This window comes from Odocoileus virginianus, chromosome 15, assembly GCF_023699985.2.
Source record: "Odocoileus virginianus isolate 20LAN1187 ecotype Illinois chromosome 15, Ovbor_1.2, whole genome shotgun sequence".
Taxonomy (NCBI): domain Eukaryota; kingdom Metazoa; phylum Chordata; class Mammalia; order Artiodactyla; family Cervidae; genus Odocoileus; species Odocoileus virginianus.
The window spans coordinates 32,018,560-32,046,518 of NC_069688.1; the positions used below are offsets into that span (position 1 = coordinate 32,018,560).

Below are 27,959 nucleotides of genomic sequence, written 5' to 3' on the forward strand. Positions count from 1 at the left end.
CCCCCTCCCGTCCGTCCCCCCCTCCCCAACCCCCCGCCCGACTCCCGCCCAAGGTTCCTAAAAAAGAAAGGTGCAAAGTTTGGTCCAGATAGGGAATGAATGATCAAAGGCAAGCCGATACTTCCTGTTGCCGGGACACTATATATAAAGTGATGAGTGCACGGGCAGCCGAGACGCACCATAGCGCTCGCCCCGCAGCCGCCGCCTCCCAGCGCCTGAGGTTTCCCGGGGACCACAATGAACAAGTTGCTGTGCTGCGCGCTCGTGGTAAGTTCCTGGCCCCGGACGCCGACAGCGGTGCTCTGGACGCCAGCGGAGGCTGCTCGCCTCCTGGTCTCCCGACCTGCCCGCGGGCTGGTGGGGACAAGGCTCAACTTGCTCCCTTTCCCAGGAGAGATCTGGGGTCAGGAACAGGAGACCTCTTTCAAGCTGATTGTGCGTCTCCTAGGGTGTCCCTTCGCACTGGAAAGTTCCTGCTGGGTTTATGAAGAGCTCTGGACCATTTTTACTGGAATGATTTTTTATCCGTTTTATTTATTGGCTTTCTTCATCTCAGATGGCTCCATACCATCTTTGCTTAACTTGGGCATCCTTATTATTATTATTATTATTAGCGGTAATAATAGTATCAAACTTATTTGGGAGATTATTTTTAATACTAAGAATAATAATTCTTAAAACTGCTTTAATTAGAATAAAATTTGGATGCAGTGAGTATGTCATCATTAGGCTTATTAGCCACTTAAGCAAATATTATAGGAAATTTTGAATAATTGGCACCAGAGAAAAGATCATACATGCACACATATTTCTTATTGTGCAATTTGACATTTTAATAACATTTTCAATGTAATGTGGAAAATACTGGTGAGATAATGTTAATTAGGTTATGAAATAGATTTAAATAATTGAGGTTCTGCACTCAGTGGGGCTAAAAGTTATTTTAATTTTGGAAAAAGAAAGGAAATTTGGAAAAGAATGTCTGTTATTTTTAGTTTATTTTACTTAAATTTACAGTTTGACCAATCAAGTTAATAAGATTTCTATGTAGATTATTCTATGACCAATGACTTATTTCCTCTATGTCACTAAAATGTAGACTGCATTGAGATATTAATCAGATACTCATGAAAGGACAGGAAAATCCATATTTAAGCCACATATGTGTTTTGAAAGTTGTTGCAGTAACTTCTTGAATGTGAATGTCCAACCCACTAAGAGTGAATGGAAGACTAGGAAGTCCTCCAATTAGATCCTGGGATACACACACATAAATAAGTAAATAAACAGCAAAGTCACTAAAGGAAAGGTAGATTAATGAGAGGTCATACTTAAGTAAGCTAATCTTATGTATATGTACTATGTATACATATATGTGTATATATATATATATTTGTGCATATGTGGGTATCTATATACCCACATTTATATATATTTACCCACATTTATATATATTTACCCACATTTTTATATATATATATATATATATGCATTTATATAATTTATATATTATAAATATAACTTCACTAATATGGAGAACTTTTTAAAAAGTGAATCCTTATTTAAAAAGGATTCATACAAAGAATTCATACATTTAAAAAGGACACATACAAAGAGCTGCACAAATCATAAGAACCTAATTAAGTTTCCCAAAGTGAATACTTGTAAGCCAGCACCCAGCTCAGACACCACCACATTACCAGCACCCCAGAAGCTTCCTGGGCTTCCTCCCTATCACCACAACAGTCATGGCCAGAGGAATCAACATTCTGACTTATAATGCCATCCATGAGTAAATGAACTTTATGTACTTTTTTGTGTCTGGCTGCTATCACTTAAATTTCTACTGTGAGATCATCTCCAGTATTGGATGTACAAATGCCCATCCATTTTCAGTGCTGTATAATATTCCATTGCATGGCTACACCACAAGTGACTTAAACATTCTAGGTTTTGGCTAGTATAAATAATTCTGCTATTAATATGGGGACACTTTTATTCTTCCTAGCCTTTTGTATGCTTCAAAGATTTGATTAATAATAAACATATTATCAGTAACTTTTAAATTTCAGAATTTCCATTAAATAATATGTATACCTAATAATGGGCTTCCATGATGGCTCAGATGGTAAAGAATCTGTTTGCAATGCAGGAGACCTGGTTTTGATCCCTGGGTCAGGAAGATTCCCTGGAGAAGGGGATGGCTACCCATTCCAGTATTCTAAGTGTTCCAAAATAATAAGCAGACACATGTTTTGATATCTGGTCTGTATAAGGATGCAGATATGTATGTAGATAATACTAACTGCAGATGTTACAGCATTACCAAAAGAGAAACCTTTTATTGTGTCTTGAACCTAGTAAATACTTTAAGTAGGAATGCGTTCCCTTTCCCATCTGTAGCTTCTGAGATTGATTTTATCTTATAAATAATTGAGAAAAGATACTTTGTAGTTACACATGAAGAGTCCAGATGCCCTTTCATAAACACCAAGAGGTAGTGCTAAGAATTGGAAGCATTACAGCTATTTAGTCATTTGTACCCTGCAGGCCACTGGATATTAGACACAGAATGGAAAACATGGCCACCATTTCTGTCCTCATGGACCACACAGCAAAATGGAGAAAGCAGATACTGGAATGTGTAATGAGAATAACAAAAGGGGAAGTACGAGGTGACTTGGGAATATAAAAGATCCTGCCTTCCAAGACCTTATAAAGGCAGCTGCCGTGCAGTGGTTATGAGTTTGGTTATTTGGGATCAAAATTCAAAATTCAAATATCGGTATTTTACTTGATAAAAGATGGTGGGCAATTTATATCTCTCTTGTGTTTTAGTTTTCTATAAAATAGAGAGAATAATATGCACACATGCAAGATAGCCACACATAATATGGAGTTCCTATTCCACATTAACACGAGCCTCTAGTCGACATTCTAGGCCCAAGTGAATTATGTAAACGAAGTGCTGATGACGCTCAGAGATGGGGGAGAGATGGCCACCAACTGTTACCTTGCAGGAACAATAGGATGTTTATTATTCTCATTATACATTCCAAATGTTTCATATTTGGAGATAAAATCAAGGCATCCTGAATTTAAGAAGTGGAAGAAGATAAAATTGTGAGGCAAACTAGAATACTAGATGCTTTTTGGGACAGCAGAGGAGATGCTGGCAGGCAAGCACTGAGACGGTGTGGTCATTAGGACTAATGCCATGGCCATGGGCTTTCTGAAATGCTCACTCATGTAGTTAGAGGCCTGCTCTGCAAGGTGAGGTGGTTACATCACCAAGTCATTTCTTTCATGGTTGCTCAAGGAGCCTCCTGATGCTTTGGGAACATCCTAGTCTAGTCTTAGATTTTTCACTGGTGGCTGAAACGTCCCATCAAGGAGCTCTAGAACTAGCCACTGGCCTTCTCAAAGCTAAGGTCTAAATTAATGTTAAGATACTAGGACTGGGGGTGGGGGATGGGGTGAAGCATTTGGAGGTAGTAAATTTTTCTTTTTTCAGGACAACTGCCTGATACATTGGTCCTCCTTATGTTTATTTTGGTTTCCTTCCCCTCCCTCAGTGGTCGAGTGTATCTGTCTAGCTTTTTGGTTTGTTTAAGAGAATGGTAACTCTAAAGTTTCTAGGAGAATCTGATGTATACTCCGCAGCAGTCCTGTAATTCTGTCTCCAACAACCTCTCTGGCCTCTATCACCCATAAACCCGCAGCACAATTCCTAATTTCAATCTGGCCTTTCATTTTACTTCTTAGGTTAAAGCCACAGTTGTCAGATTCCACTGGTCAGGGAAGAAGGCATTCTGGGACAGATGTTTTATCTACACAATTTAGAAGGAGAGGTACTGCAGAGTCTCTCAAAGGGGCACTAAACACGCTCAAATATTCTTATCCTCCTATCCACTCACTTGCCATCTGGGTCTTGCTCTAAGCAAACCTCAGCCCCCTTGTCTGCATGTTCCCTTTCCATGAAGGCTTTCTGTGAGAAGCATTACCTTCAGCATCTCGTTGACCGGAAGTACTTCATTCAACCTGAGTCATTTCTTTGCAGCCCAGGAAAAAGAGGATGGTGAAGTATATTGCAGAGAAAGAGTACTTTTATTAAAAAAAAAAAAATTACGTTTACATTATTCAAAGTCTTGCCTAATGATGCCTGGCTGCCCCTGATGTTGTTACTATGGAGCAGAGATGCCAACATTATCGGTGTATCTGTGTATCTTACCTTGTGGAATAGTAGTTCTCCATCAAATCAGACTTCTTCCATGCACTTATTAAATAAATCCTTTGTAACAACTCCCTGGCTCTCCTGAAATGAAATTGAGAGTGCTTATATTTTTACCTACATACAGAATTTTTTCAAATCAATATACTGGCATAACTATACTATGAAGGAGAAATAAAAAGAAAGTGATTTATAATGAAATAAGCTTCACTAGAAGATTTAATGAAGTAATGCTACATTAACATCTTTATGGAGAACTGTCATGAACAGACCATGAAAAACAGACGAGAGCACATGGGGTTCAAAACCATGATTGGTGTTGGTTTTGGGCTGTGATTTTTTGAAATGGTGAACAAATCTCGCTAAAGTTTTAAACAAAATACAACCCTCTTTCAGGCTTCCCAGATAGCACTAGTGGTAAAGAACCTGCCTGCCAATGCAGGATACTAAGAGATGCAGGTTCGATCCCTGGGTTGGGAAGATCCCCTGGAGGAGGGCATGGAAACCCACTCTAGTATTCTTACCTGGAGAATCTCCATGGATAGAGGAGCCTGGCAAAGTACAGTCCATAGGGTGGCAAAGAGTCATACATGACTGAAGCGACTTAGCATGCATGCATGCACAACCCTCTATCAGATTTTATGTTGTTAATTCCTTGAAAACTCAATATGTACAAAAATCTTACAACACATACACATAGGTCTACATATGTGTGTGTGTGTGTGTGTGTGTGTGTGCGTGCTCAGTCGCTCAGTTGTTTGCGACCCCATGGACTTTAGCCCACCAGGCTCCTCTGTCCCTGGAATTTTCCAGGCAAGAGTACTGGAGTGGGTTGCCATTCCATACTTTAAAGGATCTTTTCGACCCAGGGATCAAATCCACCCCTCTTGCTTCTCCTGCATTGACAGGTGGACTCTTTACCACTGTGCCACCTGGGAATCCCACATGTGTGTCTATATATGTGTCTATATATCTATAGACATATATATGTATAGCTATATATAAACACATGTGTATATATACATGTGTTTGTGTATATATATACATGGAGTTTGAATCCAGGCTCATATAATGATAAATATTTTTTTTAGCTTAGATCACTTATATCGTCATCAGTAGGACATTTGAAAGTGTGTGGGATTTCCCTGGTGGATGGTGGTGAAGACTCTGTGCTTCCAACACAGGGGTATGCTTCCAACACAGGGGTTGGAAATTCAATCCCTGATCGGGGAACTAAGATCCCATATGCCACATGGCATGGCCGAGAAGAAGAAAGTGTGTGGAACGTGGGATTATTCTTGGTCACTGGGGCATCTAGCAACACACAGAAACTGTGACAAGAGAAAATCCCCCACAAATTTCCAGAACTTCTAGGGGACGGCACGACCCCTATGGTAAACCAAATATGAACTCTTTGCAAACAGAGATTTTTTTTCCAATTCAGATTTCTAGCTTCCAGGTCTCCACAGTGCTTGACACTAAATGTGTGTTTGCTGAGTCAAAGGAGCTATGATAAGATGTGTTGGGGTGTTTGTATAATGTACCAGCAGTTTCCATGGATATCCCAACAGAATGTAGCTTACTGTCAGAGATTTCACATTCTCATGTCAGCTTTGATCTCCTTCAAAATATAAATATAACACCCTGCCCACCTGATCAGTATTTCTCCTACTTATTTTTGTCCATTTCTACTGTGAAGGTACAATACCTTCATGGAGGTCCATTCTTAAGAGAGCAACAACAATGAACCAGACTTATATACCAACCCTTGCAGGTTCTACCTAACCTTAGCTGAATCCCTTTTCTGATCTTCCCATCAGTGTTCATTTTTTGGTTTGATAAATGTGTGATACATTTGTAAAATATCCCAATGGAGATGTCAAATAGGCATTTGGATTCAAAAAGTTCAGAGAAGCCTGGACTGGAGATCCGAAAATCTAGGTCATCAGCAGAGAATGGGTTTTGAAAGTCATAGGAAAGGAAGGTTTCACAGGGCAAGAGAGGAGGGCAGGACATAGCCCCAGAGTGCATTTCTGATACTGATAGGTTAAAAAAAAAAATGCACATATGAACAGTACTAGCAGCCATGTTTAGAAAAGAAAACAAAAATCAAAATAAAACTTCGCAGCCCACAAGAGCAGGAACTAGTCAATCGGAAATCCTAGCAACATCTGTAAACTATCCATGCAAGAAGAAGGAGTGAGGTATAGCCAACTTGAAATACACATGGTATTTTTATGTGACATGTAATTAGTTTTAGGAACTCACTACCACAGAATATTTATTTTGGGGTAACTAGCATAGAAAGTCTAAAAAAAGAATTCTTTTAGACAGTTGTAAGGGATAAGAATAGTGTTACAACACATTAGGTAAGAAGCTGTGTGGTACTCACTCCCTCTCACATTTACCTGGCCTCGCTAAATGAATGTTCCAAAGGCCAGAACAGTCTGCAGACACACTAAAATGGTTTCTTTCAACTACAAGGTGACATAACTTCCCAGGTGCTTGGGTAGTTTTTTTCAACCCCAGTTTCTCAGAAGCACCTGAATCAGCCAGACCATAAATGGATAGAGGATATAGGAGGAAATGCAATTTCATTTCTGGAGCCCTTCTAAAAAAGTAATGTGCTCCAAAAAGTTCTGATTTATTGCTTTCCTATTGAGATTAAAAAAAAAAAATCCACCTCTTTTTATCATCGTTTTAATATGGTGAAAAACATTAATTTCCTCGAAGCATCCTCTATAAAATTAAAAAGAGTAGCCTTAAGTTTCTTCACCTCCATTTAGTCTGTACCTTGGAAGCATTTTCTATAACAGTCTCTTAAATAATCAACTATAAAATATGAAAATCAGTGTCAAGATGAATGTAGATTTAAAAGACAGTAATTCATCTAAGCTTTGTGACTGTCTTTGGTAAATTCAGTTTTCTTCTCTGGTCTTTGATCCCTAAATCTTTATTGCCATGTAATATTACTTTCTTGTTCAAAAACGTATTTTATTCTTAGAAAATATGGATATCAAGGCCCTATTCTTAAATTCCCTCTGGCATCCATACCACCATCATCACCACCAACAAAAGCAATTTAGGAAGTCATCTGTGAGGTGTAATGATGGTAAGACCTCCACAACAGCAGTCAAGAAGTAAGCGATCTTATTCCTCAGTTTTGCCTTAGACTCTGAGGTCCAGTTTGTGACTTCATTTCTCTGGGTCTTACTTTGCTCATCTTTAAAATAGGTGTGTTGTACCAGATGATATCTGGAAGGGCTGCTATAATTTTACACTTTTGGCTCATTCCCCTGGGCCTCTTATAGTGTCCCATGCCAGAGCAAACCTGGCCCCAAACCATTGCCCGGCCTCTGCCAGCACGCTGCTGGCACTGAAGCAGGTTGCACAGTGGAAAAAAAGGAAAAAAAAAAATGTACGCTTTTGTCATTAAAAATAAATGAAAATATTTTACTACATATTGATACTATTTAATATGCCAGACATACAAAAATCAAATGGACTTAATTATCTATGAAAAAAAGCATACTAAAGACAATTTTTAAAAATCTACTTTGTTGCAATTGTCAAAGTTCCTTGTGCTCAACTGGTTTCATTGATAAGAAATTCTGTTTAAGTGAACGAGATCAAAAGAGGAAGCAGCTTTTTGAAATGTCACCTGCTTTTAAGCAGTAAGACTTCTGTGTTTTAGGATCAGATTATTCTTTTAAGCTAAAAACTTTTTTTTTTAAATTGGAAACAAGACCTTTTTGTCTTTAGCTAGCATAGAAGCCATTAATGTGCATATTTTCATATCCTACTTAGAAGCCATATTCCCTCAGGACTTACTAAAGAGATGTAATTATGGTCACTAGCAATCTCTTTAGCCTCTTTGGGCAGAGTTTTCTTTGAATTTGTATTCACAAGGAAGCATTTCACCTTCAAGCGAAATAAGCGTGTTAATGGGTGGGTTGGCATGACCATTAATACTGTGCTGCAGTACTACATTGGGCTTCCCTGGTGGCTAGAAGGTAAAGAATCTGCCTGGAATTGGGGAGACCTGGGTTTGATTCCTGGGTCAGGAAGATCCCCTGGGAGTATGAATACTACATGGGTGAGAGACAGAATCCTCTGTTCCCACACTCTGTTTCCTGTCTTCTTTTAATATCCAGTAAAAGGGGAAAAAATCAACTAGATTGTGCTAAAATAATGGGTCAACTAGAAAGTATGAGTGATGTTTACTGAACAGTGATGTAGCTATTCCTGCTGTTTGTAAGCCTTCTCCATTGTCCTGCCTTCCAGAAACATGGTAAGATTGTACCCTCCAGCTTTCTCTGGTGAGGAAGGAGGTGGATGTGATCCTTCTGGCAGATTTGTAAGTTTAAATGATTCAAGTCACTCCTACATTAGAGCACCTCATTGCCTGTATATGACTCCCAACATTTTTTTCTCTTTCTTTCCCAGCAAACCAACCTTGTTCCAGATATTAATTTTTGTAAGATCCTAGGTCCTGGACAGAGGACAATGCTAACAGCCTTCATTTTCACAAAAACCCTCTGATGCAGAGACTGGAATCTGTTTTACAGGCAAGGAAACCAAGGTTCAGAGAAGTGAAGTAATTTTCCCTAAGGTGACCTAGCTGAGGATTTTTTTTTTCCTGTCTTATAGGAGCTGAAATCTAGCAGAGGAGTCCAATGAAAAATACCCATAAAGCAGAGGAAAGCCTCTGAGTTCCTTCAACCAGAGTTCTTTTCTTTCCTGGAGATACAAACATGCTGGGATGGGACTCACAGTCATATCCTTGGGCAAAGTGATCCCAATGGATTTTTAAAATGCTTTTTTCACCTGTTCCTTCAGCTAGAGGAGGCCACTGTGTTTTTTTTTCCCTGATGAAATTAACTATCCCAGCTTCCTTACTGGACTTGTGTTCTAAGTCCAGACCCTGTAGGAGAGAGAACATGAGGCAAACACTTTATAGTTTAGCTCCTTATTAGAAAGGGCAACCCTAGGGAAGCAGGGGTTAGCAAAAGAAGAGTAAGCAAAAAAGGAAGACAAACAAATCCAAGGGGGTGCATGACTGAGAAGCTGCTGTTTTGTATAAAGTGTAACTGACTACTCAGTCTCACAGGACCATCTTCTGGAGAAGTTGTGTGAGCTACTGCATTTCAGGACAGAAGAAAGAGGAATTTATTCACCAGGATAAATGATATAAATGATAGATAGATAGACATAGGATGAGGTGGCGTGGATGGCTGTATGGACAGATGGACAAAATATAGATCTTACAGAATTTTACATTGTTTCATAGGTGATCACTTATGCCTATCTCCTTCCTAAAACTGCAGGTCCCTAGCGAGAAGAGTCAATTGTTAAAAGCTGAGGTTCAGACAGGATTAGATTTGAATCCTATCTTGAATGTATACTAGCTCTGTGACTTTTGAGCAATCACTCAACTTCTCTGAGGCTCAGTTTCTTCATCTACAAAATGAGGATAATACTATCACCTCAGAGGTGATTGAAGGGGTGGATGGGAAGTTAAGTACAGAGCTTATTATGTAATGATGTTATAATATACTATGCTATTAGTATTCACCATATCATCCAGTATTTCCAATAGGATGTTTCACATTGTTGTAGGCACATCCTGTTTTATTCTATTTCCATTTCTAGTTTCTATTTCATTTCCTAACCACCATGGCTGTTCTTTTCTAAATTTCTCTCTCCAGATGCCCTTAACCATATATTGATTGGGCTTCAATCTAAATCATCACCAACCAGATTAATTAATAAGATGATGTGAACAAGGCATTATCTTCAAGGAAAGGTAGAAATAAAATGGGACTTAATAACTGATGTTCAAAAATATCAACATACTAAAATGTATTGCCAATTCTGAGTCCAAGGTGCCACGGGCTTTGTAGCTGGAAAACTCTGAACTAGGGATGACACCCTTGTGCTTGTCAGGTGTGCTTGAATGGATATAATTATAAGGAAAATTGTGGCCAGCTCTGTTGTTGAGTTGAAATTTTCAAAATGGATGTTATATCCCAAATCTGGTGATTATGGCCCAGCATGTAAAGAATCCGCCTGCAATGCAGGAGACACAGGAGACATGAATTCGATCTCTGGGTCAGGAAGATCCTGTGGAGAATTAAATGGCAACCCACTCCAGTATTCTTGCCTGAAAAATCCCATGGACAGGAGAGCCTGATGGGCTATAGTCCAGGAGATTGCAAAGAGTTGGACATAATTGAGTGAATGACTAAACAAATAAGCAAAGAGAAGAAATATTAAGATCTGAGATTCAAAATGCGGGAGATGTCCACACATCTGCCTTGGGAAGTCTGACGTGTTTACTTGCATCACAAGTTCTTAGAGATTTTTCTCATTTATTTGTTAATCTAGCAAATGTTAATTATCTGTAAAACTCTGAAGCAGCAAAAGCATCAGAAGCAAATCTGTTCTGACAATTCTGGTAGATTCCAGACATAAACAAGGTACTGCTAATTAATTCTAAAAGCCTCCAAACAACTAAAGGAAAGTTCTTGAAGGGAACAACAACAACAACGAAATGCATTTAAAGTTAAGTTTTACCTAGAGACAGTGCTTCAGCCCCAAGGGAAGCAAACAGTGTAAGATCTGGCCCTGCGATTCATCTAATAAATCATAATTGTTCCTGTTTCCTTTCTCCTATATATGTAGCAAAAGCTGTTGGCAGCACATCAGTTCCTGATAGATGAATAGATTTAATGCATTTGCTCTGCATCCTTACCTAGAGACCTTATCCTGGCTGTTGTGGAGATGATTAAGCAGTGGCAGACCCTCAGGTAGAGAACTGGCAGCAGCAGATAAACCTCTCAAATGAGCCACCTGCTTTCCCCACATTTACCTTCAAAATAGAAGCTAAATACAAACGGAATGATCCACGCAAAATGCCAAGCAAAATGAAAGACGCTTAAAAAAAAACCCTTCCTTTAGGCAAATTTTGTCATCACTATCATTTTACGGATGAGAAAGTTACAGATTTTGTGCTTGTCCTTGAAAATGCGTCCTTTACCTGCAGGCTGTGTATCTGTGTCTATAGAATCACCAGCAATCCTAATTATACATAGTAGGTATTCAATATCTATTGAATTGAATAAAATTAAAATATATATTGAATACTTGCTGTGTATAAGACGCCATGAAAAAAGCAGTGAAAGTGTCAGTCTATTATGTCCAACTCTTTGTGACCCCATGGACTGTAGCCTGCCAGTCTCCTCTGTCCATGGGATTCTCCAGACAAGAATACTGGAGTGGGTAGCCATTCCCTTCTCTAGGGCACTTTCTGATCCAGGGATTGAATCCAGGTCTACTGCATTACAGACTGATTCTTTAGCCTCTGAGTCACGAGGGAAGCCCATAAGACACTATGCATGCTGCTTGCTAAGTCGCTTCAGTCGTGTCTGACTCTTTGCAACTGTAACCCTCCAGGCTTCTCTGTCCATGGGGTTCTCTAGGCAAGAATAATGGAGTGGTTGCCTTGCCCTCCTCCAGGGAATCTTCCCAACCCAGGGGCTGAACCCACATCTCTTACAACTCCTGCATTGGCAGGCAGGTTCTTTACCACTAGTGCCACCTGGAAAGCCTGTAAGACACCATGCTAAACATTTAAGGTGTATGGAAGCAAATCCTTTCTATCTGGGCCCTTTAAGCAAATCTGTGTAACTGCCTTTCGATCAAGTCAATGATACAATTTGGGAAGATACTGGAACTGATTTTAAAAACGAGTCAGAGATGCTTTTTCTGGAGATGACTTAAGAATAGGATAAATAACTGACTGTGGCACATTTTAAGTTTGTGACTTCCTACTGAACAAGAGACTTCAAAATGTCTCCAAAAATGAATCTGATTCAAAATGTTCTCTATTTCCCACCTCCTGTGTAATTAGCATATGTAGTCATGACTCATTCTTGTCTGGAATCTTATTCTTTACCAAGTTTATTTGTGTCCCTTTACTCAATTGAAAACAATTGCATAGGAATAGATGAAATAAGAATTATCTCTTTTTAGAGCTAAGATAATGGCCAAAGGTTATTAAGCTGGTGGTTGAACTGAGTTTGGAACCCTAGTATTCAGGTTCCCAGCAAAGAGATCTGGTTAGTTCATATCAATCTAATGGATCTAAAAGCTGTACATTTTTCATATCTTATTATTCATCATCCATTTAGCATTCTTCTTGAAACTTTCTGTAATATCCCTACTGTTTTTTTCCTTCTCTTTTTCATCTTATCTTACAAATGTTTGTAAAGTCCCAAAGGTTATATTTTAATATTTTTTTTGGTTTATGTATAAAATCCTTGGGTAATGCCATCCTACTTCTGTGTTTCTGGAACCATTTATGTGCTCATAACCTTGTGCTAAGTCACTTCAGTCGCATCCAACTCTTTGCAACCCTGTGGACTGTAGCCCACCAGGCTCTTCTGTCCATGTGATTCTCCAGGCAAGAATACTGGAGAGGGTTGCCATGCCTTCCTCCAGGGGATCTTCCTGACCCAGGGATCGAACTTGCATCTCTTTAAATCTGTGTCTTTAGCTGCATTTCTATCCTGAATACCGGATACATATATTTAAGTGTCTACTCAACATCATCACTTGAGTTTCACTGTTGGAAGACCCAGAACCAAATTCATTGTCTTCCTCCATAACCACTTCTTTCTCCTGCTGTGAATAATTAACAGCAACACCACATACCTAATAGTCATAATTCATGGGCATGTCCTCCTTTACTCTTTCTAGAACCTCCCTCCATGGGCAATCAGCTAACATATAATATCTATCTTTTCTCTCCTCCTTACTGCTACCTAATTTCAGCTTCTCATTTCTGACCTGTTTCTCTATTGAGTCTTTTCTTGATCCCTTTTTCCCTCTGTTTTCCCTCTCATTGTTTTGCAGTAATTTGTGACTTTTTATACCAACAGAGGCTTTTGGATGAATTCTCCTGGAAAATAGGAACATTAACTTACTCGGCTCTATTGCTTAGCAATATTTCCTGAGCATAGTAATTGTTTCAGTAAGTGCTGAATGAATGAATAAATGAATAATTTAAGGATTGGAGGAAATAGGGAAGATCTCATTATACCATGTGTATGCTTAATTGCTCAGTCGTGTCCCACTCTATGATCCCATGGACTGCAGCCCTCTAGGCTTTTCTGTTCATGGGATTCTCCAGGCAAGAATACTGGAGTGGGTTGCCATGCCTTCCTCCAAGATATCTTCCCAACCCAAGGATCAAACCCAGATCTCCTGCATCGCAGGCAAATTCTTTACTGTCTGAGCCTCCAGGGAAGCCCCACTATACCTTAAGACTATAGAAAGTTAAATAAGCTAACCTTCATAGCAAAAGAATTTTTTTTTTTTTGATAAGCTTTGTAGTTTATACTACAAGAGATCTTTAGGAAACTCACTGTGGTATATACCCTGAATGTTTCTTTTCTTGGCTAAGATGAACTGTAAAATATCATGGTTTCCAAATTGACCAGAAGTTTAGCTAACTCTGGTAGTCCTCAAATAGTTCTCTGTGGCAAAGATCATGACGAGGGATCACAAAAGGAACTCCCAAACCAAGTAGTTATTTCAAGCTTTGTGTGGGCTCCTTTTAATGAATTTTCCATAAACGGAAACCCACTGGGTCACTCGTGGTTCTACATACCAGAGAGCAAGCACAGTAGCAGGGGACTGACTGCATTGCATCATGCAAAAGTAAACTTGATGGAGGAAATATATTCCTGTATCCTTTAAGAAGAAGCAAATATCAATAGTCAGCTATACTGAAATCACATGTCATCTAAGAAATTTCCATCTCAGTTACCTTGGACAGGTGGTACTCTTAGCACAAAGAAAGAAACATTATCTGTTCATCTGGACTTCAGGAAGGCATTGGGTGATCTCACTTCTGTGATCTCCTAACATTATGCTCTTGAGTCTGAATGAAAAACTAGCATTTTAGGGCTATGCAGTGTTAAAGGATTTGGTCAAAATATACTATTCTATGGCACATGCTCTGGGTGTTAATTCTGCTTCCACTAATTACTGTGACCTGGGATAGTTCCTCATTTACTTTTGTTCTTTTGTAGCTGGTAGACAGATACAGAATGGGAAGAGGGAGAAAGAAAAAATGGAGAGAAAATTCCATTTTAATGTTTATCATTATCACATGTAAAATAGATAGCCAGTGGAAATGTGCTGTGTGACACAGGGAGCTCAACCCAGTGCTCTGTGACAACCTAGAGGGGTGGGATGGGGAGGGAGATGGGAGGGGACTCAGGAGGGAGGGGTCCTATGTACACCTGTGGCTGATTCATGTTGATGTACAGCAGAAAACAACACCATATTGTAAATCAATTATCTTCCAATAAAAAAAAAGTTCAGCATGAAAAAGCAGCTTCTCTTATAGGAAACTATAATATAGGATACTTCAGGCTTCTGCAGAGACACCTATGCATGAGTCCTGGCTTTTGCAGATATTCATCAATGTTTATGTACTTCACACAAAAATTACTTTTGTACTGTTCTTAGACTTTAAATGTTATCAGCTGGCAAAGGACACAGAGCCAGTGTTGAGATGGTCTGTCCTCCTTTGGCATATTTTTCATTGCTTTTCTAGAAAATGCAGAAGAAAGTGAGAGAGGGGATTGAGATGAAGAGGTTTATTAATTTTGCCCATTCTCTGTCCAGTAACTGGTTCCAGAAATTCCATGCGGGGATTGAGGCTAACCAGAGATGGAGAGCTAAGCATCCAATTTTGGCCACACAGAGTTCTGTCTTTTTACCAGAGTGGAAAATTTTCAAATAAATCACAGAGGCCTGATAGAATTTGCTGAAAACAAGTCTGCAGTTCCTTAAGGCTTTCCGATTTTTAAAAATGTATATCATAATTCCAGGCGGTAGCCGAAGGGAAATGATCTTCACTATTATAATTGCTCTCTAATCCTTAAGTCAACCTAATTTATTATTTTTTTCTCTATGGATTCCTTTCACCCCAGCTTCCCTGTATTTTGAAGAAATGGCAACTAATTTCTTAAGCATGGTTTTAGAAAACCAACAGTGTCATGTCCAATTGCCTAGAAAAATACAAATTGCATCAGTATTCTCAGTCAGATCTTGTACTTGTGTGGCTGCTTCTAGTGAGGAACACATGCACCATCTGTGGGGTTCTCTCATTTCATCCTCATCACTTCTTGGTAAGAGAGAAAAGAGTCAGCTAATGAGTAAATGAGCTGCGTTGTCATGGGAAAGGCAGGATGATGGGAAATCAGGCAGGGTTAAATCTCAGGACTGCCAGCCCTACCAGGATGGAGCTCACTCAGCCACAGTACGCAAGATGAATGCCTCCCTCTGGATCTCTGAGCTGGCCCTCTTGAAAAAACAGAACCCTCAAAAGTGGCTTTTCAGGAAATAGAAAGCAAACATCAAGACAGAGAAAAAAATAAAAACATTTCTCATTGCTTTCTTGTGTCTTTGCAAGTTGCATCAGGAATACTTCATTCCCTAGCATTGAAGATGTTAGAAGTATTTGAGCCAAACCTACACAAAGGGCCTTGAAAAATATAGTACAATATTATTAGAATGACCAAGTAGCAACAAAGTTAGTTCATCTTGCTTCATTTCCTTCAAAAGATTTATCATTATCTGTAATTATTTATTTCTTCACTTCTCTCTCTCCTCGCTAGACTGTGAGCAGTCTGAAGAGCATCCTTGTTTTGTAGGTCACCATATGCTAAGACCTTCTACAATGCCTGGTACACAGTGGGTGGTCAAGAGACATATGTTGAATGAATAGATTTCTGAAAGATACAGACCAAACCAGAGCTTTCACTCATTACTGGTCAATTTCTTTCTCCTATTGTTGACCCACTTTATCTGAGCCAATTAAAAAGCCCTAGGGGAATTCAGGAACATCCTTTTCCCCAAAACCCTTGGGTCATGAGAGTGTCTTGAAAATATCGAGGCAGCCCCAATTTTCCACTGTAGTCTACCTTTGTTGGTTAGGGGTCCTTTACATTATAGCACTCTGAAAACTGCTCTCAGTTAAAAGGTCTGTGGCCCTAGGTAAGATATTTTACTCTTCAATTCTGGTTTATCAACTCATATTAGGTCCAAACAGCCTTGACGCTAGTCATGTCCCAATAAGAAATGAGGGCATGTGTGTATACATGCTCAGTCATGTCCCACTCTTTACAACCCCATGGACTGTAGCCCACCAGGCTCCTCTGTCCATGGAATTTTCCAGGCAAGGATACTGGAGTGGGTTGCCATTTCCTTCTCCAGGGGGTCTTTCCAACCCAGGGATCGAACCCACATCTCTTGCATCTCCTGTAATGGCAGGTGGATTCTATTGCTTATTAAAATGCCCAGATGCTTACGAAAAAGGCCTTTCTTTACCTCTGTCATTTCTCATTCAAAAAGGAGTGCTATGTGTCTAGCTTGGCACACTTTCCCCCAGGTCAAAGGGTTTCTGTGAGATTTCCTGAGTTCTGCAAAGAAGAGAGTTTAGAAAAACTTACTGTGTTTGGCCTGTCACTTCCCAAAAGCCTGAAAATAGTCACTGTTGATCCCTGTTCCAAAAACAAACAATAAAAGCCAAACAAACCACCCCTACACAGAAACAACACTTTTTCTTTTAATTAGTGTGAAGAGCTACTTCAGTGTTCCCTTGAAGACCTTTTGAGATCTAGAATACAAGATAGAATACTCATTTGGAGCCAACTTCAAAAGCAGGATTCTGGCCCACAAAACTGTCTCTCTACTATGCACACACCTCTTCAGCCATTATGGATAGAAACTTCTGAGACCCTGACTGCTCCCTCAAGTTTTCCCCAATTAACCTTAAGAGAGGTGATCATTTCATTTTCTAAACATCAGTCACCTATGAGATTCAAGACTGCACTGATGTTCTGGAGGAAATATCAGTCTTAAAATTTTAATACTTTTCCAGCAGACTCCCAGCTGCACAAAGATTACATCTTCCCACCAGCATATTTCTGGTAAGCATGCAGTACATATCTGCAGCATGAGTGAATGAATGACCAGAGTGAGTATGATCACCAACTGCTTACATATATGTGAAATCATTACATCTTAGAACCGGAAAACTAAAAGAAAAATATCTGGTCTTAAATAATACTACTGTGACCACCACCCCATATAAAGATTGTAATCTCTCCACCTTCCCCTCCATATTTCCAATCTTTTACTTGCTCACTTTTTTACAACATTCATCTTCTAACACATAATTCATGTATAATTTGTTATTACAGTCCATAAGACAGAGTTTGTTGACTATTTTATTCACTGCTGTATCCCAAATACCCAGAACAGAGCCTGGTACATAACTATCAACAAGTGAATAAGTGAAATAATATTTATTGTGTATGGGTTCTACAGATGGGAATCATTGCAGGACATTTTTAAACCCTCAGTCCCAATTTCATATCTGTAGAATCAGAATTTTTAGGAATATAAATCCCAGGAATCTACATTTTTATCAAGGAGTCAAGGGATCCTGGTATAGTTATCCTGAGAATCTAGTTCACCCAACTCACTAATCTAATGATTATCCTAAAACCCAGGGAGATAAAATATTACTCAAGGCACACAGGCTATTTAGCGGTGCATCTAAGTGTAATACTTTCTACTCTGATGAGTTTTCCACTCCAGCTATCTATGAGCTATGATTTCCTAATATACTTTGCTGGTACTGCCATCATGGCCTTGGAGATTAAGCTACTTAGAGGCAAGAGTTATGGCTTCTGAACCTGATTTCTGTGGTCCGATCTCCGTAGGCAGGAAGAGCACGAGGTTCCAGGTAGCAAAGGACTCTGAGGTCAATGATGCTTTTGCACAGAAGAATCACCCCATTTCCATGCTAACATACCACGGTTTCCCTTTCTGCTTCTAGTTCCTAGACATCTCCATTAAATGGACCACCCAGGAAACCTTTCCTCCAAAGTACCTTCATTATGACCCCGAGAGCTCTCGCCAGCTGATGTGTGACAAATGTCCACCCGGCACCTTCCTGAAACAGCCCTGCACGGGCAGGCGGAAGACCGTGTGCGCCCCCTGTCCCGACCACTACTACACGGACGCCTGGCACACCAGTGACGAGTGTCTGTACTGCAGCCCCGTGTGCAAGGAGCTGCAGTACGTCAAGCAGGAGTGCAACCGCACCCACAACCGCGTGTGTGAATGTGAGGAGGGGCGCTACCTGGAGCTGGAGTTCTGCTTGAAGCACAGGAGCTGCCCCCCTGGGTTTGGAGTGCTACACCCGGGTATGTACCAGCCACGTGCATTAACATCACACAGAGGCAGTCAGTGGGGGAAGTTTAAGGGAACAAGCTGGTCCTGATGACACTACAGGATAGCAAATTACAAAGGTAATGGAATCTGCTAGGTATGTACTGTGTGTCTGGATGGCTGCCAAAGAACCATTCCTCAGAGGAGCACTTTGCCACGATGGGCCAATTTAGTGACAAATCTCAAATGCAGCAAATCCCTCTCTAATGAGATGCATGATGGATTGCTCTTTCTTAAAGGGACACGCTCTTAGTTGCACCATTCATAGCTGATCTATATGTCTGTGTTTCACTTTGGCATGGACAGCCTCAGAGTGCAGTGCTTTTTGGACAAACATCAGAAATGTTAATTGATACCAAGAGAGTAATTATGCTGATATTAATGAGGCTCTGGCGTGCAAACAGTGAGTAGTTATAATTAATTATATAAAAAATGAGAATGGCTAGGGGAACTGCAGCTCATTATTAAAAATGAAGCTAGTTCTTCCTTTGGCAGGGGAGTTGAGTGTCTGGGAGGATAACGGCCATAGCAGCATCTCTTCTGTGAAGCTTATTCTTTATCTTAGACAAAACAGACTGGCAAGCCAAGAGTAAGTACTTGTCTACAAACAAAGTACTTTCTCTTTTTGCATTTTGAAGAGCAGAGATTAAGCCAGTTTGCATTGAATTTTTTAAAGCTGCAACCCACCTCTTTTTTTTTTTCCCTACATTCATGAAGTTTCAGTATAGTCGGCATGTTCTCCTGGCCTGGAAAAATTAAGAGTATTCACTCACTCTTCTGGAGGAAGTAGTAATGGGTATAGATTCCAATTACTCAATTTGAAGCAGTGTTTCTCAGGCTCAGCACTAACTTTGGGGACTGAATAATTCTTTTCGTGGGCAGTAGTCCTGGGCATTGTAGCATGTTTAGCATCATCCCTGGTCTTTAGCCACTAGATGCTAAAATAGTACTCTTTCCACTAAAGTGTCCCCTGGATGGCAAAATCACCCCTAGTTGACAACCGTGGGTTTAGAGGATGTGAATTACTTATAACTATTTTGACTTTGAGAAGTTGCAATACAGAGTCTAAATTATTATCAACATTTTAGGTTTAATGACATACAAATTAAATATATTCAAAAACTGGACTATTAAGTGTCCTAAGTTGTGAATTTTATAAAATCAGTCACAGAAGGTGCAAATTGCATGACAGCTCCTTAAAATGCCTCGAGTATAAGTCTTCGAGGGAGAAATTGGTGACACTTCCTAATTTTTACTGGATGACAATTTGGGACTCAAAAACTAACCCAAGTTGTAGAGGGAAAAGCCCATCCAACAGAAACAGATGCATTTAGTTCAATTCCGTAATTTATATATGTAGGAAAACTCATTAAGCAGGGCATTGCAGTTTGGAAACTAGAAAGTTTTGAAAAATAGTGAAAATAGTAAGAATTTTACTCATATAAGCATGAAAATCTGTTTGTAGAATGAAGTAGGCAGGCAGCAGAAGTCTTAGCACAAAGGTACACAGAGATTTATTTATTTACTCACCTCTCTCTGTTTAAAAACGTACAAAGGAGTTCCTTATGGAAAATAAAAGGTTTCCAGACCAAAGAGAAGGCAAGATTCTGCAGTTTTATTCTAAAGAGTATTTAATATTCATTCTCTGTTGTTTTGAAGTCAGATTGCCTGCTCTTCAGATTTTACAGCTGACCCTTGAACAACATAACATGGGTTTGAACCTCGAAGGTCCACTTCTATGCAAATTTTTTTTCAATAATACTACAGTGCTACCTGATCCCATTTGTGTGAATCTGTGAATGCAAAACTCTAGCTATAGAAGGCTTACTATAAAGTTATAATGGGGTTTTTCAGTGCAAGGAGTTTGGGTCCTCTAACCCACCATTGTTCAAGGATCAACTGTAGTTAGTTCTGTTAGTTGTGTAATTGCTTATGCCTAGCATGGTGAATTCTCAACTGAAAGGCAAAATTCCTCTTGCCATTCTGTTTCACATTTTGCCTGCCAGATTATACTTTGGGTGTTTCTCTTGACATTACTAAGGCAAAATCATTTACTTAGATGGATACATCCTTTTATAAGAAGTTCTATCAATCATGAGAGAGGGAAGTCCTTTTTAGAAAGGTCATTACATAAAGCCTCCACATATATTAAGAAACTTTCCTTCTATAATTCTTGGATTCCTCTTGGTAAGGAACTTTAAAGGCTAAATTACCTGGAAGAATGTCCTGTGCCTATGACCTATGACGTATGTGAAGAATGACAGGATTCTTCTTTGTGAAGTTGACAAAGGGAGATTTGGATCCCAGAATATTCACAATAAAATAATACCATGCAGTCCATGCCCAAATACCTCTGCTTATGATGCTGTAGAATTTGGTGTGGAGTTGGCTCCCCTTTAAGAAGAGGAGTGTGATAAGAAAGTACTAAAAAAAAGAGACCTCTTTGTAAGGTGGTTCCTAAGATGATGTCACTGCAACCCTGGAAATGGCATGTATCATGTTAAAATTTCATGCTTGGTCTCCCCTTTTCTTTTTTTTCTGCCACCCTTCTGTCATTTTTACTGGTCAATGCATCATCAAACCCTTTAGAAAAGAAAGAAGCCAGAGGTGAAAATAAAATCCATTGTGTTCTTTTTTCCTTTTTTGGTAGAGGATACAATGAGATGGGAGGTTAAAAGTTTTAATAAATGAAGTTTATTAACTTTCTCTAACTTTCATTTGTCTCTTTAGTATTTGGTATCTTGTGTCAGCTAGAATTGGCCTGTAAAAGCTACATTTGAACACTGGAGTCTAAATCTGTTCAACTAGCTTACACTAGATGGAGGTATTTTCATATGCAAATACACTATAATGTATGAGCTACTCAGGCATAGAGTCAAGGGTTTTAAAGATGTTTATTTTTAATAGCATCTTGGGTTGTTGACTGGTTCAAGTTTTCCTGCCAATGATTTCCCCAAATTTATCAGGTAACTTTCCACCATGAAAGAAAATGCCCTTTCAGTCACCCTTGCCTGAAATTTTAACGACTGTGCCCTTTTTAAACTCAACAGTTTAAGCAAATGGTATATCATCTTCCATTTATTATGTAACTGCAGGCTTACGCTTGAGTCCACGGTTAACTTTATTGCCACCTTCAAAAGTTTATTATAATGTTGTAAATTTTTACTTCTTGAGGTTAGCACACTTACGAATTGCTTCACAATTAGGATTCAGGAAAGAAAGAACTTCCGTAGGAATCGATTGGGATTTAACGATGTGGCATACCACGGGTACTGATTTCAAAGAATGATATTACAGAGGTTACGCAGCAGTTATCTTTATGATTTTCCAGGGATAATTGTGTGGAGAACATGGCTGACAACAAGATCTTCCTGACAACTTCAGCACAGGCAGGACTAATTGAATATCCTACCCTTCTTTTCTTTTCTCTCCCATTTTGTGCTTTGTAGGTAACAACAGAACACATTTGTGTTTGTATTACAAGGAGGAAAGAATGCCTAAGGGGTTCACTGTAGAAGTTTTGTTCTGTCTAATGAAGTGAAAAATGAAAATGCCTGAAATTTCCTGCAACATAATAGTAGCAGTAAAAACCAAGTGAAACATCTTACCCCAACTCTGGTAAGATGGTTTCTGCTGCAAGAGTACTAGAGAAGAATGTGCTAAACGGCTTGATATTTTTGTAGGAACCCCGGAGCGAAATACAGTTTGCAAAAGATGTCCAGATGGGTTCTTCTCGAATGAGACATCATCCAAAGAGCCCTGTAGAAAACACACGAATTGCAGTGCATTTGGGCTCCTTCTAACTCAGAAAGGAAATGCAACGCATGACAATATATGTTCTGGTAGCAGCGAATCATTGACTCACAAATGTGGAATAGGTAATTATGTTTCAAAATATCAATCTCCATACCACCTCTGGGTTGAATACCAGACCCTCTGGTCCTTCTTAGTTAAACTTATATTTCCCCTTTCTTGAATTTTAACCAAATTGTGCATCATTGCTAAAGCCACAACTCAAAAATCTTTCAGAAAATCTCCATCTTCTTATAATAGTGCTCCAAACCCTGACTTTCACACTTGAATCACGTTACCCATAGAAAAGGGGTGGAGTAAGATTATGTTGAAGGTCACCTTATCAGAGTCCCAGTTGCAGAATGTTTCTAAGCTATGCATTTTTATCACTTTTGAGCACATCTGTATTATTAGCCAAAGTATAAATTGGCAACTAAGAAGCCAAGTTCTTGAGAGTACTTGGATTGGATTGTGTTAGTCGCTCAGTTGTGTCCGATGCTATGCGATCCCATGGACTGTCCCAGCCCTCCAGGCTCCTCTGTCCATGGGATTTTCCAGGCAAGAATCCTGGAGTGGGTTGCCATTTCCTTCTCCAGGGGATCTTCCCGACCCAGGGATCAAACCCAGGTCTCCTGCATTGCAGGCGGAGTCTTTACCATCTGAGCCACAGTGATAAAAATAGATGACAAATCAGAAATACAATACTGGCTTTGTTACCTGTGGTATTACTGCATCCATTGCACAGAAGTACTGAGTTCCTGTACATATCTTAAACTCTATTCAGGAAGGGTCACTAGCTCTAAGTTCAAGGTATCTGAGTGCACCCCATGTTGGTGATGATGCTAATCAGGTTGGTGTCCTCATCTTGTCACTCCTACCACCACACTAATCTCAGACCTCCTACCACGGACTCATCACACCAAGGATGACTGATGTTTTAGTATTTAATTAGCTTGACTCTCTTCAAACATCTTTTTGTGCAACACAGATGTATATAAAACATACATTTTTTCTCTCTTTTATAAAAATCTTAGCTAAGTCATTCATCCTGTCTGCTTTCTTATTAAATGATGGAATGTGGGGAGGGATGGTAAAAGGCCTTTAACATTCTTTAACATTCTCTTTAATCCATTTATAATTTTATTTCTGTCACTCCTTGAATACTTACTATTTGCCAGACACTTTTGCTATATGGGTTTTAATCTTTACAAAAACACTGTGAAGTTTGTTCAAGTTAATGTATGAACTTGAATGGCAGAGTCAAGATTCAAACCCAGACCTAATGAATCCAAAGACAGATTCTTAATCCCTAGGATAGACTGATGCTACCCAGACACTCAGCTTATTGGACCTTTTTTCTAAATGACAAGTTTTTGTGTTTGACTATTTTCCCACTTAATGTATGCTTATACTTCTGTAGCCATCCTTGTTCCCAAAGGTACTATGTGTATGTGTGTGTGCAGAAAATAATATGCTATTTCAGGTTACTTTTCAGGCTTTCTTAGAGACAATGATTTGACACTGGTCTTGAAGTAACTTTTAGGTACCAGCTAAACCTTTAACAGAATGTTCAATAGTTACATTAAAATATGTTAATATTATATTAATAGAATTTTTGCTGTAATTTTTTATAGCAATACTATATTCTTATTAGACATTTAGTAAATTCTTCCCCTCCAAAATATTCTAAAAGAATATTTCATGGGACTGAGCTGGATTGGCAATCTGCCTTTAAGACCAGGAAATAGAAGGTTGATTTTATTCAAATTTTTCATTTTAACATGCAATATTCTGGAAAACACAACTGTGTTGGTTTTTGTCCTTTTTTTCCTCTGTCTCCCTCTCCCTTTCCTTCTTCTTCTTCTTCCTGTTATTATTATTATCCATTAGACATCCAAGAATCCAATTATTGAGTGAAAGTGAAAGTGTGAGTCGCTTAGTCATGTCCGACTCTTTGTGATCCCATGGACAATAGACCACCAGGCTCTCCTGTCCCTGGGATTTTCCCAGGCAAGAATAATGGAGTGGATTGCCATTACCTTCTCCAGAAGATCTTCCCTACTGAGGGACTGAACCCAGGTCTCCTGCATTGCAGGCAGATTCTTTACCATTGGAGCCACCAGGGAAGCCCAAATTATTGAGTAATAATTCTTAATCTTCCCACCTTCCTTTTAGACATGACCCTGTGTGAGGAGGCATTCTTCAGGTTTGCTGTTCCTACAAAGCTTACCCCGAACTGGCTCAGTGTCCTGGTAGACAATCTGCCTGGCACCAAAGTAAATGCAGAGAGCGTAGAGAGGATAAAACGGCGACACAACTCACAAGAACAGACTTTCCAGCTGCTGAAGTTATGGAAGCATCAAAACAAAGACCAAGATATGGTCAAGAAGATCATCCAAGGTATGGTAGCCTGAACTAAACAACTCAAACAGAAATCAGAACATCTGCTCATCATACAACAGAAATGAGACTATGTACCTGTTTAGTTGTATGGATGCTGTTTCCCTTTGGGAATTATTGTTGGACTGAAATAGTTTTCAAATGATAGAGGAGAAGCTGTTCCTAGATCAGTCATGCGAGGTTTTATTTTCACCTTCTCTGCTCTCCAATTTTTCAATTGTCTCTCTAGAAGGAGAAAATACATTTCAAATATAGGAATAAACCTCAGGAAATCTGACTCTGGATCCATTAGCAGGTGTGTGAGCATCCTGTCTGATCTATCTAGAAGTTCTTTAACCATTTTAGATCTTACCTTGCAATTCTACCAAGAAACTATGTGGTATTTATCTGGTAATTCTCTCCAGAAAGCCTCTAAGTGTCTTACAGGTATCCTCTCATTAATCCTCACAATACAGTCTATTTTAAAATTACCATTTTAATAGCACATGTCATGAGAATTAATGAGATAAGGTCTTTAAAGTGTTTGAGCTTCTTGGAGAAAAGGGCTAGTTAAATCCAAGTATCCTCATGTTTTAGTTTTATAAAGAATCTCCTTTAGAAACTCTGTGTGTGTGTGTGTATGTATTATGATGGGAGTGAATACAGAGGGGGAAAGGAAGTAAGTTTCATCCAGAGTGTACTATAAGCTTTGGGATACACAGAAGAGAAAGTTCTAACTTGAATTAGCATTGGGAGGACATGCTGGAAAAAAATGGTGGGGGGGCTTTCATGATGCAGTGTTAATGAGAATCCATTCTGCTCTTCACATGTAGTTAAATGAGGATCCTACACAACTCTAAAGCCTCAAACATTTGAAACTATAGCAACAGATTTTAGGAGACTAACATCTTTGACAGTTGAATGCTTTCACTTGTGCAGAGTAAACTTGTCTTCTGTTTTTGGCAAACAAAATGTATTCTTTGAAAGTATAATTAGCCCTGAAGCAAAAAGAAAGGAAAGGAGAGAAACAGAGACAGAATTGGATGGGACTGAATTCCCTGTTTTATAAATGAAGACTTTTTAGCCCAGAAAGATGAAGGGACTTGCCTTAGGTCTTACAGATACTAAATGACTCATGCCATCAACAGAAACATTACTTACTCCATCTATGTTTATGTCCTAGCTCATTACCAAAATATTCTCTAGGCCATGTGTATCCTACTGTTCTTTTAGTCAGTTCAATTCAGTCACTCAGTCATGTCCGACTATTTGCAACCCCATGAACCGCAGCATGCCAGGCCTCCCTGTCCATCACCAACTCCTGGAGTCCACCCAAACGCCATGTCCATTGAGTCGGTGATGCCATCCAACCATCTCATCCTCTGTCGCCCTCTTCTCCTCCTGCCCTCAATCTTTGCCAGCATCAGTGTCTTTTCAAATGAGCCAGCCCTTCGCATCAGGTGGCCAAAGTATTGGAGTTTCAGCTTCAACATCAGTCCCTCCAATGAACACCCAGGACTGATCTCCTTTAGGATGGACTGGTTAGATCTCCTTGGCCTCGTATTATTGGATTTTCAGATCTCCTATGTGTTGATAATCCTCTGGTGCTATTTATTAAAGACTATTTGAAGCAACTAATTTTTCAAATAACACATATATTGGTATCAATTAATGAAAGTTTATACTAACTGTATTTTTTCTAAAATGTTATGCTTTTCATTTCTCCAGATTTTCTTAGAAAACTGAAGTATAGTTTCCCACTGTTATTTTCCAAATGTGGGCTTTTCACAAAGCTGTGTTGGATGTCGAGAATACAGAAAGCATACTATCCTATTATAACACAAAATAATATTGAACTCAGTTCTCAGAAATAACTAGCATGACTTGAGCCTCAAAGGAAAGGAGGAGGTTAGCCTTAAAATTATTAAGTGCTGGGGAACTCCCTTTTGCCTCAGGGTCGTTTTATACTGACTTTAGATAGACTATGTGAATGAATGTTCGTGTTTTTGCTTCATTCAGATATCAACCTCTGTGAAAACACCGTGCGGAGGCACATTGGACACATGAACCTCACCTTTGAGCAGCTTTTAAAGTTGATGGAAAGCTTGCCGGGGAAGAAAGTGACGACAGAAGACATTGAGAAAACAGTGAAGACGTGCAAGTCAAGTGAGCAACTCCTGAAGCTGCTCAGCCTGTGGAGGATAAAAAATGGCGACCAGGACACGCGCAAGGGCCTGCTGCACGCCCTAAAGCACTTGAAGACGTACCACTTCCCCAAGACTGTCACGCAGAGTCTGAAGAAGACCATCCGGTTCCTTCACAGCTTCACCATGTACAGGTTATATCGGAAGCTATTTTTAGGAATGATAGGCAATCAGGTCCATTCATTAAAGATAAGCTGCTTATAACCAGAAATGGTCATGGAGCTGTTTCCTCACCATGGACCAGATCTAATGAATGAGTAGACTGTTTCTCAGGCGCTTGAGGAGGGAACAATGATTTCTTTCTCATCACCAAGGACTAGATTTGACCCCAGGGCCCAAAAAGAAACTATGGTGTGGAGAAAGAACTCGTATCTCCCCCCAAAGTATAATAAACCCCAAATAGTTTATCCAGCTGACACATCTGGTCCAGTATCTACTGACTCTATTTTCTCTCGTTACTGCTTACAGTAATTCAACTGGAAATAAGAAATGAGACTCCATTGTGTCTTACTAAATATCAGAATGTCTAATTTAAATAGCTTTGAGATTTCAGGCTTTTATTTAAAAGCCATTTTTTTTTCTGTAAAAGTTACTAATATATCTGTAACACTATTATAGTATTTGCTATTTATATTCATTCAGATATAAGGTTTGTACATATTTACCATCCTGAAGGGAAACTGTGTAAGACTTAATTTTAGAAAGAAAAATATATATATTCTGTTTATTATTATGATACATGAAAGAGATAAAAATATATATTTTTAACAGAATGTTTATAGCATTTCCTAATAGATACTGCCATTCTTCCTGTGTAGAGTATTTTTGTAATATACTTTTACCTGTATAAGCTGTAATACCATTTTATAGAAAATGCATTATGTAGTCAATTGTTTAATGTCGGAAAGTGTATGAAATATAAATTATCTGAATATTAGATGCTCTGAGAAATTGAATGTACCTTATTTAAAAGATTTTATGTTTTTACTACATAAACAGCATCATTAATTAAAGTTTTCAAATTATTTTTCATCGCT

At 39.1% G+C, this 27,959-nt stretch overlaps 2 protein-coding genes and 1 non-coding gene across 10 annotated transcripts in view; 2 read left to right on the forward strand and 1 right to left on the reverse strand.

The window, feature by feature from the left end:
* The window catches only part of COLEC10 (collectin subfamily member 10), a 490,492-nt gene that overhangs the window by 169,505 nt on the left and 293,028 nt on the right, over nt 1–27,959 (reverse strand). For 3 of the 8 annotated variants that reach the window (XM_070477222.1, XM_070477217.1, XM_070477221.1), the window contains exon 3: nt 4,232–4,315. The exons of 3 other annotated variants lie outside the window; for them this stretch is intronic. In XM_070477222.1, the coding sequence (XP_070333323.1) occupies nt 4,232–4,315 (84 nt within the window). Of the gene's footprint in view, nt 1–4,231; nt 4,318–27,959 lie in introns of those variants that run through there. 2 more of the 8 variants (XM_070477226.1, XM_070477225.1) reach the window with 2 other exon arrangements.
* On the forward strand, nt 34–27,954 carry TNFRSF11B (TNF receptor superfamily member 11b). Its single transcript, XM_020889054.2, has 5 exons — nt 34–267; nt 18,153–18,522; nt 22,231–22,425; nt 24,515–24,739; nt 26,738–27,954. The coding sequence occupies exons 1-5, from the start codon at nt 238–240 to the stop codon at nt 27,124–27,126; spliced, it is 1,209 nt and encodes a 402-aa protein (XP_020744713.2). The 5' UTR covers nt 34–237; the 3' UTR covers nt 27,127–27,954.
* LOC139038522 (small nucleolar RNA SNORA42/SNORA80 family) lies at nt 7,489–7,627 on the forward strand. Its single transcript, XR_011491567.1, has one exon. It is a non-coding gene; the product is annotated as a small nucleolar RNA SNORA42/SNORA80 family (small nucleolar RNA).